At 34.5% G+C, this 16669-nt stretch overlaps 1 protein-coding gene across 1 annotated transcript in view; it reads left to right on the forward strand.

Moving 5' to 3' along the window:
* Positions 1-16243, forward strand: part of LOC115208772 (TBC1 domain family member 14) — a 164295-nt gene extending 148052 nt beyond the window's left edge. Inside the window, exons 7-12 of the mRNA XM_029777094.2 lie at positions 1519-1613; positions 2700-2771; positions 4748-4876; positions 8050-8159; positions 11789-11892; positions 12901-16243. Coding sequence (XP_029632954.1) covers positions 1519-1613; positions 2700-2771; positions 4748-4876; positions 8050-8159; positions 11789-11892; positions 12901-13103 — 713 coding nt within the window. The 3' untranslated portion in view covers positions 13104-16243. The remainder of the gene's footprint in view (positions 1-1518; positions 1614-2699; positions 2772-4747; positions 4877-8049; positions 8160-11788; positions 11893-12900) is intronic.
* Positions 16244-16669: the final 426 nt, after the last annotated feature.

Genomic DNA, 16669 nt, shown 5'->3' on the forward strand with positions numbered 1-16669 from the left:
GTTTAATTATTGATATAAATCTATAATCAACAAATAAAAGAAACCAGGAAAGATTACCTGTACACACTTGTGGTAGGTGACACATGCAAAGCAATGAACAAACTGTATGACTTTTAATTCTTAACCTGAAATTTCACTTTACTACTCTTTGTTACATATTTCTGTCAAATGAGAAATTTTAAAAATAGTCATAACAAAGGAGATTGTGAGAGCAACAGCAAATGAATACTATCTGTGACCAGATGGTACTTTTAACTTAGCCTTGGCCTGTTCTTCTGCCTGCTGAAATCTCTCATCTCATTTGGTCAACAATAACTCATCATTTAACGTCTGCTTTCCATGCTGGCATGGGTTAGATGGTTTGACTGGAACTGGTAAGCCGGAGGTTTGCACCAGGTTCCAGTTTGATTTGGCATGGTTTCTACAGCTGGATGCCTTTCCTAATGGCCACCACTCTAAGAGTGCAATGGGTACTTTTTATGTTTTGCCAGTCATCCACTATTCTTGGGAAGGTCATGGGGATAGAGTTCTCTGGTACCTCCTCCAAAGGTTCCTGTCAGAAATAACTGTCATTAAACTTTCCAGCTGGATTCCAAAATATGACCAATAGAGACTATGGATGTTACCCAACTACTTCACTTGTGGTCTGCCCTTAGGTCCCCTGCCAGTTGGCTCTGCTTGGATAATTTGTTCTGTGATCCTTTCCTGCAACATTCTATCCACAAATCTGTAGTACCAGAGCAGTGACCTCTCAATATGGAGAAGCAGCAGCTCAACTTGGAGAAACTCCCCTATCCCTGAGTTATGCACCCTGTTGAGTAATGTTATTCCTGAGATCCTTCAGAGGAACTATATGTTGGCTACTTGTATTCACAATCATATTCTTTCAGTCATTAGGTGAGGATCGGCATGAAAACCAAACTGAAAATAGGGAGTTTGGCTTTTTTGCTAGATTCTCCTTTTTTAAGATTAAATGCTGAAGCTGGTGCATTACAGTACCAGAACCTACAATTCTAGTATCCAATTTAGCCTCCTGCCTCCCATCACTCATAAATACAGCTCCAAGATACTTAAACTTCCCCACTTTCCTCAGTGACATTTGACTAACATACAGAGTGCATTGGTAAGACTTTCTTGAATAGGCCAGAACATAAAAGATCCGATTTTTGCCATAATTTATATATGCAGACTTTAAATCTTCAGTTGCCTAAGTGTTTGGCAGCTGAATTTTCTTCTATGATTATCTTAAAATACATCTCATTTTTTTATTATTTTTTAATCAAAATAGGAAAATAGTAATATAAATCTTATTTCTAATGGAAGCAATTTGTTCCAAACCAGCAAATTACTTTAATGAACATACAGGACTTCAGCTTACATCCTAAACTTATCCTGTACTTTATATTTAATTATACATTTTTTTATTCCACTCACAGCCAAGCAATGGGAAGCATGCATGCACACACATACACACACAGCAACATTATTATTAATCTCATATTATACTTTTCTCTGCAGATACCTCTGACCTTCCGTCCAGCAAGGAAGCTAGTGTGGATCTGATAAAATTGGACGTTTCTCGCACCTTTCCACAATTCTGTATCTTCCAGAAAGTAAGTATTTATCATTTAAAGTTTGCCATCATATATCAAATCAATGACATCTAGATTCTCCCAATTCCCCTTCACTTGATCCTTTGAACACTGAGCACTGTTTCACTGACACACTGGGTTCCTGAGGTAATATCAAATAATTCAATCACAACATATATTTAAATTAAACACACAAAAAAATTAAAATATTATCATCACTTACATGGAAAAATTGAAATATTATCTTTCAGTATTTTATAAGGTAAAATCTTAAATTATTAATTGACACATTAATAATTATCTTACAACAGCAATGCCAGGAAAAATCATGGATTACATGGAAAAATGCAAGCATGAAAAGTCATATTCTTAAGATTATAAACCTGGAAAAGTACAGGACAAGTTATTACACCTGTAAAAGTATAGGACAAGCTATTACTTCTAGTAAAGTAAAGAATAAAAAACTTTTTACTTAAAATAGTGCAGCTAAAATTAAAATTTGAATATTAAAACTTATTTTGTTATAGTTTACAAATAACACTATACTTATGTAAGTAGAATTTGGCTAATTTACTACCTTAAATACAGAAAAAAGTGACTAATTAGACAAACTTACAAATTAGCTGAACAGTTTTGTACAATAAATTTAAAAGATGAGAACTGTAAAGAGTGATAAATTAGAAGAACTGGCATTCTTTGCTGCAATATTTTAAGTAAAAGGTTTCTTATTCTTTACTTTACTAGAAGTAATAGCTTGTCCTATACTTTCACAGGTGTAATAACTTGTCCTGTACTTTTCCAGGTTTATAATCTTAAGAATATGACTTTTCATGCTCACATTTTTCCATGTAATGTATATATGTGTGTATGTATGTGTATGTACATACATATGCACTCTCTCCTATCTCTCCCTCCTCCTCCTCTCTCTTGCATGCACACATTAATGATTATATGATGGGAGAGAGTGTCACATATGGAATTTAATGCAACAGAAAAACAAAGGCATATTCAAAGTAGAAACTTTCTTCTAATATAAGCTTTGTGCAATAAGTGCCTTGTCCGTTCCATATTCATTCATGATGTATAAAATTATTTTCTTATTTGTAGGGTGGACCATATCATGATCTTTTACACAGTCTTTTAGGAGCCTATGCTTGCTATCGACCCGATGTTGGTTATGTAAGTTTACATCTGTTTCTGTTATCTTTTACTTGTTTCTATCATTGGATTCTGGTCCTGCTGGGGCACCGCCTTGAAGAATTTTAGCTGATGAATTGATCCCCTGTACTTATTCTATTGATCTCATTTGCCAAGCTGCTAAGTTGCAGGGATATAAATACACCACCACCAGTTGTCAAGCAGTGGTTGAGGAGAGACACTAATACACACAAACACACACACACACACACAATTAAGATAGTACTTTCTTACTTCCTGGGAGCAAGGTAAAGCCCTCTTTACAAATTAGTAAGCATTCAAATTTTAGTTTCTTATATTTAAAAGTTTAAAATGCTGCCATAGCATTCATTCACCCTTTAGCATTCAAATTATTCTGTCAACTGTAATGCTTATTTATTCACATTATTTTGAATTAATCATGCATTATCTTGTACCTTCAAAATTTCAATGAAGTGATTGTTTATTTTTAGAATGACATTGTAGGATAGTTCTGGGAGGCTGGATCTGGCCAATTTGAATATAAAACAGATAGAATATTTGGCCTGGATGTTGCCAGTTTAAATGCTAATGGGTTAAGTATTCTTTTAGTGGATGCATGTAGCTTAGTGGTTAGGATGTTGGACTCCTGATCATAAGATTGTGGTTTTAATTCCCGAACCGAGTGACATGCTGTGTTCTCGAGCAAAATGCTTCATTTCACATTGCTCCAGTCCAGTCAGCTATGAAAAATAGTCATCCTGCGACAGACTGGTGTCCCGTCCAGGTGGGGAATATATGTGCCATGAAACCAGGAGACTGGCCTTTATGAGTTGGTATGACTCGAAAAGGTAACTTTACCTTTTTTTTTTTTTTACCCTTTTTACTTTTTTAAGTATTCTTTTAATTGATTTGTACTACATCTCTCCTTCTTCGTCACAGGGTCCACTCAGCTGGCAAAAATGAGTAGCACCTGTGTTTCAGAGGTCCAACCTTGTCACATTCTGTGTCATGCTGAATCTCACTGAGAACTGCATCAAGGGTACATGTGTCTGTGGAGTGCTCAACCACTGACAGAATGCCAGTTTATCACGGGTTGGCTCCAAAACAAAAAAACACAATAATAGATTCACTGACATCAAACTTGTGGCCCACAACAGCAAAGCTTCCACCATAATATAATTTCTTGATCATTTCTACTTTTACCTGTAGAGAATACATTCAACTGTATCATTTGTTAGGTTTAGGTGCTTTCATATTTTTACTGTTCATTGGTTTTATGTTGATAGATATGAGTACATAAATTCTTATAAAAAAAATACACAGCCTCATAGCATGGGTATGTAAACATAAGCAATAATCAGCACAGTCTGAGTAGCTGAGTACTGTGGATGGTTGCTCGGGCACATGCTATCCCAGATCCATCCATGAGTGCAACATGGTTCAAAATTGAACGCACTGTATTCCCAATCAGTGATGAAGCTGTTCAAGAATTTGAACCTGGTGATCTCCATTTCCAGCAACTTCGAGGGCCACCTCCCAGTGGTGTCAGGCATCAACGAAGAGCCCTCGACTACAAGATGGCCAAATTTTTTTTTTCCAAGGTCTGGGGTCTCCTGCCCCTAAGCCCTAGACCATCACCTAATCACCCTTACCTGTCTTGTTGCTTAACAACAACAACAATCAGTGATGAATGAGTCAGTGGCTACATCAATAAAAAATAAAGATAAAAAAAAGTATTAATGAAGTATCAAGGTCATAGGACACTGTCATTATAAAATAAAATGTCACTAAAATGACTTTATTACTGGATAAACTTGTTCGACATACAGTCTTGTGCCAACTTAAATAACTTTTGGCTACTTCCTTCAAATGTTCACACATTATTCACCTGCATGCAACTGATGAAACTGAAGTAATTAGAACAAGAATACAATGCAACAACAGCTTAATTTTATCTCTAATGACCGTTATTTTTTTATTTTTATTTCTATTGACAGGTTCAAGGAATGTCTTTCTTGGCAGCTGTGTTGCTGTTGAACATGGAGGTGGCTGATGCGTTTATCTGTTTTGCAAATCTTTTGAATGGTCCCTGCCAGGTTGCTTTCTTCCGTGTTGATGAAGGAATGGTGAGTAAAAAAAATTTTTTTTTTTTTGTAAATTCCTTTACAACTGGGGGAGAGTACTAGTTGATTACATTGACCCCAATGTTCAACTGGTATTTATTTTACAGACTCTGAAAAGATGTTTGCTCGAAGGTCGTTGCCAGTGCTGCTGGACTGGCTCCTGTACAGGTGGCACATAAAAAACTGTAGAAACTCTGCCAGATCAGATTGGAGCCTGGTGCAGCCATCTGGTTCGCCAGTACTCAGTCAAATCGTCCAACCCATGCTAGCATGGAAAGTGGACATTAAACGATGATTTATTTTTATTGATGAAAGACAAAGTCAACCTCAGCAGAATTTTAACTCACTGCATAAAGTTGGATGAAATGCCACTAAATATTTTATCTTATTTCTTTACTGCTCACAAGGGGCTATACACAGAGGGGACAAACAAGGACAGACAAACAGATTAAGTCAATTATATCGACCCCAGTGCGTAACTAGTACTTATTTAATTGACCCCGAAAGGATAAAAGGCAAAGTCAAGCTCGGCAGAATTTGAACACAGAATATAGCGGCAGACGAAATACCGCTAAGCATTTCGCCCGGCATGCTAATGTTTCTGCCAGTTCGCCACCTTCACTAAATATTTTATCGGGCATGCTAATGATTCTGCTATCTCACCACCTTTTTGTTTCTTTTAATAATAATAAAAACATTTTTTATTTGTTTATTTGTGTGTTTTTCTTCCCCTTGATGCTTTCTTTGTCTCTAATTGGCCGTTACTGAAAGTCAGTAGTGATTGTCCTACAAGTGAATATGTTTTAGATTTTTCAAGGCAGGCTAACTGCTGTGTTGTGTGAGAGTCAGTAAATATTTTGGCCAAAAGAGATCTCAAAAATCACTCTTGCATTTCTCTCTGTATTGACTGAGAATTATCCCTCCAAGAATCATTCTCTACAGATATTAGACTAGAAACATTGAGTCAACATAGAAAAAAAAACAACTGTATCAATGAAATTTAGTTTTCTCTATGGAGAAAAAAATGTTTTACAGTTACTTCCATTTTATAAAGTACTGACATATCAGAATGGAATAGAGTACTGTTGCCCATTACTAGCATAACAAAAACAGGCACTTGATTTAATTATCTATTCTTCACTTTTTTTTTGATATTATTATCATCATCATTTAACATCCATTGTCCATGTTGGCATGGGTTGGATGGTTTCACCAGAGCTGAAAAGCTGCACCAGGCTCCAGTCTGATTTGGCATGGTTTCTATGACTGGATGCCCTTCCTAATGCCAACCACTTTACAGAGTGTGTTGGGTACTTTTACATGGCACCACACAAGTGCTATTACATGACAGTGGCACAAGTATGTTTTATGTGGCACCAGCACAGGACTCTTGCAGGCCAATCCTCTTCACCAGGGGGAGCAGCAGGAAAAAAAAAGATAAAGAAAGAAAAGGAAAAAAAAGGTGGGGTTGGATAAAGCAGCAGAAGATGTAGGCAGGAGCAATGGGCCACATATCCCAGAGCAAATGGTGTGCTCAGCCATTCTCTGCAGTAATGACTGTGATGGCATTGCCACAAAGAATGGCGAGCAACACTTACTGCAGCAGCCACTCCACCTCGTGGGTCTCATTTCTTCAACGGTCCACCACAAAAATATCCAGTCCTGAACTCCTATTACATTTTCCTTCTTTTTTACTGCTACTATATCTACCTGTGAAGGCGCATGGCTCAGTGGTTAGAGCATCGAGCTTACAATCGGGAGGTTGTGAGATCGAATCTCAGACCAGGCTGCATGTTGTGCTCTTGAGCAAGACACTTTATTTCACATTGCTCCAGTTCACTCAGCTGTAGAAATGAGTTGCGATGTCACAGGTGCCAAGCAGTATCGGCCTTTGCCTTTCCATTGGATAACACTGGTGGCATGGAGAAGGGAGGCCAGTATGCATGGGCGACTGCTGGTCTTCCATAAACAGCCTTGCCCAGACATGTGCCTGGGAGGGTAACTTTCTAGGTGCAGTCCCATGGTCAGTCATGACCAAAGGGAGTCTCAGCCTCAGCAACTACCTATAGACTCTTGAGAGTCTCTGCAGCTTGCAATAATCCTTTTTACCTCTTTCCACTTGTCATTCTTTTCTTAATGTTTGCATTTCTATCGACACCATTGGATGCAGCCTAGCCAAATAGTTAAGAAATCCACTTCACAATCACAAGATGTCCAAATTTGATCTCACTGCATCTCATCTTGGGCGAATGTCTTTTGCCATAGTATCAGGTCAGCCCAATCCTTCTGAGTGAAATTGGGTAGAGCAAACTGTGCTGGATCCTATTAGATAGATTGTACTTATAATTTAACCCTTTAGCATTCAGATTACTCTATCAAATGTAATGCTTAGTTATTATTTTTGAATTAACGATACATTCTCTTATAGCTTTGAGATTTTATTAATATGATTGCATACTTTTAGAACGACATTGTAAAGTAGGTGTGAAAGGTCAAATCTAGCCAGTTTGAATATAAAACAAGTAGAATATTTAAGTCTGATATGACTGGCCATGTTACACTGGTTCTGCCTGAAGATTACAATAAGGGTACTTATGTCTGTGGAATATTCAGCCACTTACATGCTAATTCAATGTACACATAGCTCTCAGTTGATCAAATACTGTATTCTCATCATTGAATTTAATAGATATTCATTTAGTCATAGAGGCCATTAAATGCATCTTTCTTGGCATTTCAGCTCCTTGATTCTTATTATCTATGTATACTGTATTTTCTGGAATACAAGTCAGCATAGCATATAGTGTGAACATGTGGTGTAAACATTCAAACATCATTGCTATCTTTCCAAGACTTCTGCATTCCACATGGAATTTTTGGTCCTCTAAAATCATTTTTGTGTATAAGTCATCTTTACCTTTTTTATGGCTGTAAATTTTGGTCTGAAAAATTTAACTTGTATGCCAAAAATTATGGTAAGTTTTCATAAAGTTAATTGTTTTAAATACGTCTTGATATTCAACCAACAAAAATCAGTTATGATGACCATCTCCTGGCAGGAGATATCTTGTAGAGACTGCTTTTGTTCCTTATTGCGCCAAATACAAACAATTCTCGATGTTTGCTCTGTGAATATTCTTTAACCCTTTTTTTCTCCATTTTCCTTTTCTTTTTAGATGAAGTCTTATTTTGATACTTATGATGAGTTCCTATTGGAAAATATGCCCCAACTCCACCATCATTTTGGAAGACAGAACTTGACACCCGACATTTACATTATAGATTGGTAAGTTACCGTTATTTAAAGAGATCTTTGTTTACCTTTATATTTCCATGTGTCACCAGAAGCATATGCTGCCACCAACTATATAAAGTTTAATTGATACTGAAATTGTCAACATGTTAGGAAAGCAATCGAAGCATTCAATGTAAGATGCTTTTTAGCAGGGATCCTTAACAACTAAACCTTGGATCATTTGGTACCAGGTTGCACAAAAAGAATCAATTTTTTTTATTTTATTTCTATTTTATTGATTATTGCAGTCTACAGGGTGTTTTATTTTGAAAAATTACCACTTCTGTCTGTGGCGTAGCTAATAGGGAAGCAAAATGAGGAACTGCTCCTCCCAAGCACATTTTTCAAAATTGGCACCATTACAACCATTATTTTTTTTATATTCTTTTGTTACTTATATCAGTAGTTGTAAGTTTCTTACATTATAACATTGTTACTGAAACAGGAAATTAATGAATGTAGAATACAATTACGTATATTATAACTAATGAAATATTTCATGTGATATAAGAGAAATGAGTTAAAAATGATTTGATATGTGTCAATGCACCGTTTTTTTTATGTGCTCCCTTCCCCTAACTTTAGAACCTGGCTATGTCTCTGGTCTGTGCCTCTTTTTCACACTTGTCTAAGTCAAAGTTTTTGCAAGCACCAATAAATTAAGCCCACAAGCTAAATGAACCTATAATATGAGTGCTAAATTCTTGGTCCATGCAAAAAAGATTGGGGACCACTGCTTTACTGTATTGAGGAAAGGTCTCTGCCAAGTAAGAAAAAAATATTATTCAGCTAACTACAAAATAAAAATGTTAAAATACAAAAGAATCAAAAGCTTATTAAACATAATTCTACATTCAGAATTATTTCTGATGAAGAATAAAGAAATTTGGTAGATTGTTCACCTGCCTAAGGTGAACAACCTATAAGGTCTATAATAGTTAATCTTAAGTGTCACAGCAAAATACTTGATTAAAACTAAAGCTTGATACCAATAAAGTTTTTAAAAAATAGTCAACATGGCTGTGTGGTTAAGTTCACATTGCAACCACATGGTTTCAGGTTCAATACCTTGTGAGTGAATTTAGTTGACAGAAACTCTGTAGAAGTCTGTCTTGTGTGTTTGCAGCTTTATATTTGTCTCTTCTCATCACTTAGGTAACCAGTGTGAGTTTATTTGTATCCCTGTAACTTAGCAGTTCAGCCAGAAGGAACTGATAAAAGAAGTACCAGGCTTAAAATATGTACTGAGGTTGAATTGGTCAACTAAACCCTTCAAGGCTATACCCTATCATAAGTGCAGTCCAATGACTGATACAAAATAATAAAAATCTAAAGAATTGGTGTACCATAAGAAGAAAATGCTAACGTTTCAATAGAGCCCTTTGGAAAACAAAGAATACTGCTTTATTTTCCTGTAAGGAATTTTTTTCAAATAGTTAATATTGATATTTCCCTGCATTAAAGACTAAGAAATATCTGTTTGCACTGTTCTTTACTATTGTAATAACTAAAACCACAACACAAATAGGCTTTGATTAAATTCAGTCTTGAGATATAATTATATGTCTCCAATTTCTTTCACTTTGGTACACAGCAACAGAATGCTTTTTTGTTGAGTAATTGGATCTGTCTTGTTTTCCATTCATCCAATTTTTGATTCTCTTTATTGCTATCAATTACATTTCTTTCATTGTTGTACTATATTTACAATTCTATTTTACTGACCATAAGCATTGTAATTTTCTCTAAATTGTTATAGAGGCAGCCATGGCTGTGTGGTTAAGAAGCTTGCTTCCCAGCCATGTGGTCTTGGGTTCAGTCCTACTGTGTTACACCTTGGCCAAGTGTCTTCTACTATAGCCCCTGAAAGAAGTGTGTCATATATATATATATAATAATCCATGGATGGAATTTATAAATATTTTAATTTCCACACATCACATTTTTCTTACGATCATAGTTTGTATTCCTCTGATGATTACAGTACAGTCTGTAGTGTACATGGACATCTGGTGGATCAGTCGACCCCAATAAAATGCTATTGTCAGTTGATAACATTATCCGGCATAATAAAATCCTATTTTATTATGCATATTCATAAACGAACTTAAATGATGTGTGTGTACCCTTGTTTAGATATCTCACGATGGTTGTAAAGAAGCATTATTTCATACAAGCAAAGTTGTTTGTTTTCCAGTCTTTTGTGAAAAACATATCTAGTTATGGGAAAATATCACCTTGCTTCAAAACAGGTGATGGTTAGTGACAGGAAGGGCATGTAGCCATAGAAAATCTGCATCAACAAATTCCATCTGACACCCGCAAGCATAGAAAAGTGGTCATTAAATGATGATGTTGTATTGGGTTGGCATGAAAGTAATTTTGGTTTTTTAGTGTGAAATAAAAATCCTTTTTTCTTCATACAAAGAATGAACTTTAATTAGTTATACATTTTCCATTTTGTTCAATGACCTTTTGCCATCTTTTTGGTAACTTCATGATTCTGCGCTTATAGAACTTCTGGTCCTTATCAGCCAAAAACTAAAGCAAGTGCGATTTCAGGTCATCGTCATTATTGAAAGTTTTACCATTCAAAGAATTTTGCAAACTTCAAAATAAATGGTAATCAGGGCTATATGGTGGATGTGACATTGCTTCCCAAACAAGCTCCAGTAATTTTTCATGAGTTAGCAAAGACGTGTGTGGTCTAGCATTGTCATGGTTAAGCATGATTCCTTTATGATTTGCCAATTCTGACCATTTTTCTTTGATTGCTTCCTCCAGTTTCATTAGTCGTTGACAGTAAACATCTGAATTGATTGTTTGGTTCCTTGGAAGCAGCTCAAAATACAGAACACCTTTGTAATCCCACCAAATTGACAGCATGACCTTTCTTTGATGCAATTCAGCTTTCGCTGTGGTCTGTTCTGGTTCATTATGCTTGGACCAGGATCGTTTTTCGATTGATGTTATTGTAGACAATCCATTTTTCATCACCACTGATGATTCATTTCAAAAAAGGTCACTTTCATTGTGTTTGAGATGCATATCACAAATATTGATTCATTTTAAGTGAATCCCTTTCAATTTATGTGGAACCCAAATATCGAGCTTCTTAACGAGGCTAAGATGTTTTAAGTGATTTTTAATTGTTGTGTGTGATACATTTAACCTCTCTGCAATCTCTCACACAGTTATATGATAATCAGATTCAATTATGGTTTTGATTTGGTCATCATCAACTTCAGTTGGTCATCTTTGAGTGAAAAATCTCTAGAATGGAATTTTTTAAACCATTTCTAACGTATCTGTTCTGTTAAGCAATCAACACCATAAACTTCATATATCTCTTTGTGAGCCTCAGCAGCTTTCTTGCTTTTACAGAAATAAAAAAGCAAAATATGGTGAAAATGTTTTTTTTGCACTCTGTGTTAAAATTAACTCTGAACTAACAGCTGTAAACAAAATTACTTGCAATTTGCTTCTAAAGTAAGCTAAAAGTAACGGCTATCAAAAGTCAAAAAAAAAAATCACAACATTGAAAAAAGTCATTCAAAAAAATTACTTACTTGCCAACCCAATATAATATATATATATTTTTTTTTTTTTTCTTTTTCTAGGATATTTACAATATTTAGCAGATCCTTACCCCTTGATGTTGCATGCAGAGTTTGGGATGTTTTTTGCCGAGATGGAGAAGAATTTTTATTCAGAACTGCCTTGGGTGAGTAATTTTCACTTTTGTGTAAATCAAGATATAGACCAGTATGGTGTATGGGAATAGTTTTTTGAAGTCAGGATCCAGTTTATCTTTGTGACATGGTCTAATCACTTCATTAGAATTCTCTTAATTTCTCTTTGTTCCTCTTTTATCTAAATATACACCTATGACTGGCACTCCATCAATTACAATGACACTGACAAAATTCTGTGCTGAATCTAACGGTTTTTGTGTGTTTCTTAAATGGCTTATAAACACCTTCCATGCTGCAATTGCTTTCGTTCCAGCACACGATCTCAGATCAGGTCACTTGCTATACAAGTACATCTCCGTAATAAATATTACCTTTTATTAAAATATACTAATGCTAACACTGGAATTTAGTGTGACTTAAAACCTCCAGTATATATTGTACTTTCCTTTCTCAAAAGTTTTTATTTGTTATTATCATTTGCCATATTTTGAACGCCTTACTTCCCTGGGCATGGATATATTGAAACTCCGACGTCTGACTTGACAGACACCCATAAAATTATTAACCATCTTACAAACTATAAATCTGAGCACCTTTTCAAACTCCATCAGTCTAACACCCATGGACATGTTTACAAAGTCAGAAAACAGCACAGCTCCCATGACTTTCGGAAACATTTTTTCACGCTAAGAGTTGCTGAAGCATGGAACAAACTGCCAGCATCAGTTGTTAGTTGTCGGAGCACTGCATCTTTCAAAACTTCCATGCTTCCTGAGATTCGCCAACACTACACCTGATTTTCTCCCCTCCATACACACACAAGCATGTATCTGACTCACACTGTTCACTTTCCAGACATCTGTACATTACTGCATATGCTTTATACCCACTTTTGATAAGTTGTGGTGCATCTGAGCACTGTATACAATAATTTCATTATTATTATATTATTATCAAGGACTGTGATAGTACATAATATTTCAGTTTTCAAATCTTTATTTTCATTTTTATCCAACTGTATTTTTTAATTATTTCAGGGATCTTACACCTCTACCAAAATCTTCTTCTTGAAATGGATTTCATCCATCTTGCCCAGTTCCTTACCAAATTGCCAGAGGATATATCTTCAGACCAATTGTTTCGCAGTGTCCAAGCAATTCGGTTGTCTATTGATAAAAAGAAATTTGCTCAAGTACTTGCTGGACATCGAGAAGCAAGAGAGCGATCAGACTACTTTTGAATTTTTACTCATTGTGATCAAATTTTGTTAACTCTGTTGGACACTGGATTACCATTTTTGTATGCTCTGCTGGATAATGGATAATCTATTTATCATGCTGTACTGGACAATGGATTGTTCATTTCTCATTACTGGACACCAGAATCTCTCCTTCTGCACACACAGACTTGGATTAGAAATGTAACATATGTAATTCACTTCTAGTGATGCTAACCAAGCAAAGATTATTACTTTATGACCATTCATCATTGTAGGGCTCTATGGAATTCATTGACACTTCTGCTTCTTAAAATAGATGAAACATTTCCCTTCACTGCAACAGAAGCAGCAAATTGTAATAATTACTTGAACTACTCTTTCAACAGATGATGTTTACAATATCTTCCCTATTCCCAACATAAATACAGTTCTTTGAATAGGGGGCAGGAATATGTTTACAATATTCCTCTTATTTTGTATATGTTCCATTTTATTAGGAATTTATTTGTTTCTGCATCATTTTTTTTCCCTAAAATTAATTTCTGCAGATTTTTCTTCACTTCAGTTTGCCTTTATAACATTTGAAACATTTGATACTTAGATATCTAGATTATCTTTAATATTCATTACTCACTGAGTTTTCCTCTCTCTATTATATTTATTTTGTTTGTTTTTGGAATTTTTTTTTTAATTTTCTGTGTTAAGTGCATTTTTTTTTTTTAAGTTGATACCCACCGTTATATCTTGTACCTGGTGTTTCTATACCAGTTTGGACATTGCTAAGTTGACAGCCATTAAAATTTTATCTTCTATCAGAATAAACCCATTAGAAGAAATTGTTGGAGGCCTTGCTGTATTACAAGAAATTTAATGCAACTATGATCCTTGCTATGAAAAAAAGAACTCTTTTAGAAATATGGGACATTTTGTGTGAATCATTTCTTCTGGTGGACGTGATCAAGACTGAAAATACAATGCCATATTTACAGGGTTTTATATACATGTATATATATATATATATATATATATATTAGTTGCTGGTATTTATAATTACTAATACTTAACTCCTTGTCATTGTTGCTTATATTTTAGTTAACAACAACAAATGATAAATGCCAATTCCTTAGAGGGTTGAATCTGGTTGTGTACTTCACTCAGGAAAACTGCTGTTGGTTGCCATTATGTATATTTTCCCCAACCACCCATCTCATTCCTAAAATATTAACTTGATTAACTCAATCAGTATTTTTTGGCCTACCTGTTGTTGTAATCACTAGACAATTAATTCTTCAGTAATGGCAATTTATATCATTTCATCTAATTCTAAGAGAGCAATAATCTGGCTAGTTTTGCTTTTTATGTTTACAAATAAGAATTTAAAATCAATGTTTAATATTGGTTCTTAAACCAATGTTTAATATGGTTCTCTTTCCAACTTGTATAAAACCCTGATGCTGTTACAAAATAATTTCAAGTTATCAAGTTATTCTGGAATAATCATTTTATTTAGCTTTTGTTAGTCAATCAAACCATTATAAAATAACAAGATAAACTAACCTAGTTTGTTTTCATTTTTGTTTTTTTATTAGTTTTAATATTTACAGTTTATCCACTTTTATTTTTGTTCTTCAAAAGAAAATGAGAAAATGAACTGATGCTTCATCCTCTCCCCCCTCTCTCTCTCTCCTTTTCCCTGTCTTATATACACACATGAAAAGGGTTGTGGATTATAGTTGTTATTGTTTGTCTTTGTTAGTTGTCTGTTTGCTTTTATATTCCACTTGGTTTTTCTGATAGCAGACTACTTTGAAGATAAAACTTCAATGGCTGCAGTAATTAACATTGTAATATTTTCTTTTCATAATTTGGAAAATGATTATGGCATTTCCTTTTCCAGTTTGAGATTACTTGTATAACATATTTGACTGTCACAAAGCAGTTAACAATAATGAAAGGGCCTTTAGGCAGCTTGTTTTATTTTATTTTTATTTATTATTATTATTATTACTATTATTATTATTACCATTATTATTATTACCATTATTATTATTATTATAATTATACTAATAAAGGACTGAAATTCTATCTCTGAAACATCTATAAAAACTTGATATTTGTGCTATTTTGTTAATTCTAATATTTCTGCCAGCAGATTAGCAGGATATATGCACTACAAATATGCCATATTTTTCTAGTTGGATGACATACCAAAACCTTCAATAATGTTGGTATATTTGGGCGGGAGGGTTTAACCTTGCCCTAACCAACAGCAACCTGTTGGATTAGAAGAGAAAAACCATAAAAATGATAAAAACTTTTCCATGTTTTACAAGTTAAATGACTGTTGATAAAACATGACATCTCAAACAGGTCAAGGAATTTATATGACTTTTGCTACAGATTGGCAGGAAATATTCCTAATAACATTAAAACTATGAACAAAATATATAGCAATAGTCATTATTTCAAATGAAACCATTGAAAATTCCCCTTCTATTTTTATTTTATTTTACTTGAGGAAATGTATGAAAAAAATTAATAATAATAATAATGCCTTGGTGATGCTGCTAATACCGTTTGGTTAGCTTTGTTAAGAGTGACAACTGCTGGAGGCTGAAACATTGGAGCAGTGTGCTTCCCTCTTGCTGCATCATCACTTCTTCAGAATACTCACTGACAGCTGTGTGTGACTTTTTTAATGTGTGTTGTGTGTTTGCATTAAAGTTTTTACACACTATTTCATTGTTATCCAAATTTGTATTCTTTTTATTTGAAAAAAAAAAAAAAAAATTATGTTTTCCTTTTCCTCCCATAGCATTATTATAAATTGTATAAATAAAGGTTTTGATTTATAAGTTGCCAGGGATGTGCAGCTGAAGATTCCCCTCACCATTTGATGTGATAAAACAGTTATCTGTGAGTTATTTTTGCAGCAAATGCTTTGGTAGCAGCACTTCTGTAGAGCCTAGCCTTTCAGCTACGAAACCAACAATCCATTTTATCTCCTTGTGTCGCAACTGCCAATGTCCAGTGGTGCCAGATTACATCAGTTCTGCAGCTGAGCATGTCCAAATATCTTTCCATTATCAACCAGAATCTCTCTCTCTCTCTCTCTCTGTACAAGATAAATTAACAAGAATTAAAGTTTTACAATATTCTTACTAGCAGATTTGTTGATTGCTGTAATGATTATTTGAAATCAAAATCAAAGGGAAATTACTTTTTTCTTTATCTTTTTTTTTCTCATTTCTTTTTCTGAAATGCTATTAATAATTGGTTGAAATATCCAGTCATAACTTGAGGACTAATTTATATAATACCAGATCTATCATTTCTTAATTGAAATGAAATTTTACTGGTCAGTGTGTTAAATTATAAGGCACAAAAAGAAAATGACTCTCCCCAGACACAACAGAATATGTTTCAACACACGAACTCACATAAAGAATCTTGCAAACCAAATCCAAAAACGAAATGACAATGTTATTGAAGGAATAAAGTGACCTAGACAAACCACCCTTTACAGAAAGTCATAGCATAAACAGAAAAATCTACAGACATATTGAGTGAATAACTTTGTGAGTAAG

This window comes from Octopus sinensis, linkage group LG2 (assembly GCF_006345805.1).
Source record: "Octopus sinensis linkage group LG2, ASM634580v1, whole genome shotgun sequence".
NCBI lineage: Eukaryota > Metazoa > Mollusca > Cephalopoda > Octopoda > Octopodidae > Octopus > Octopus sinensis.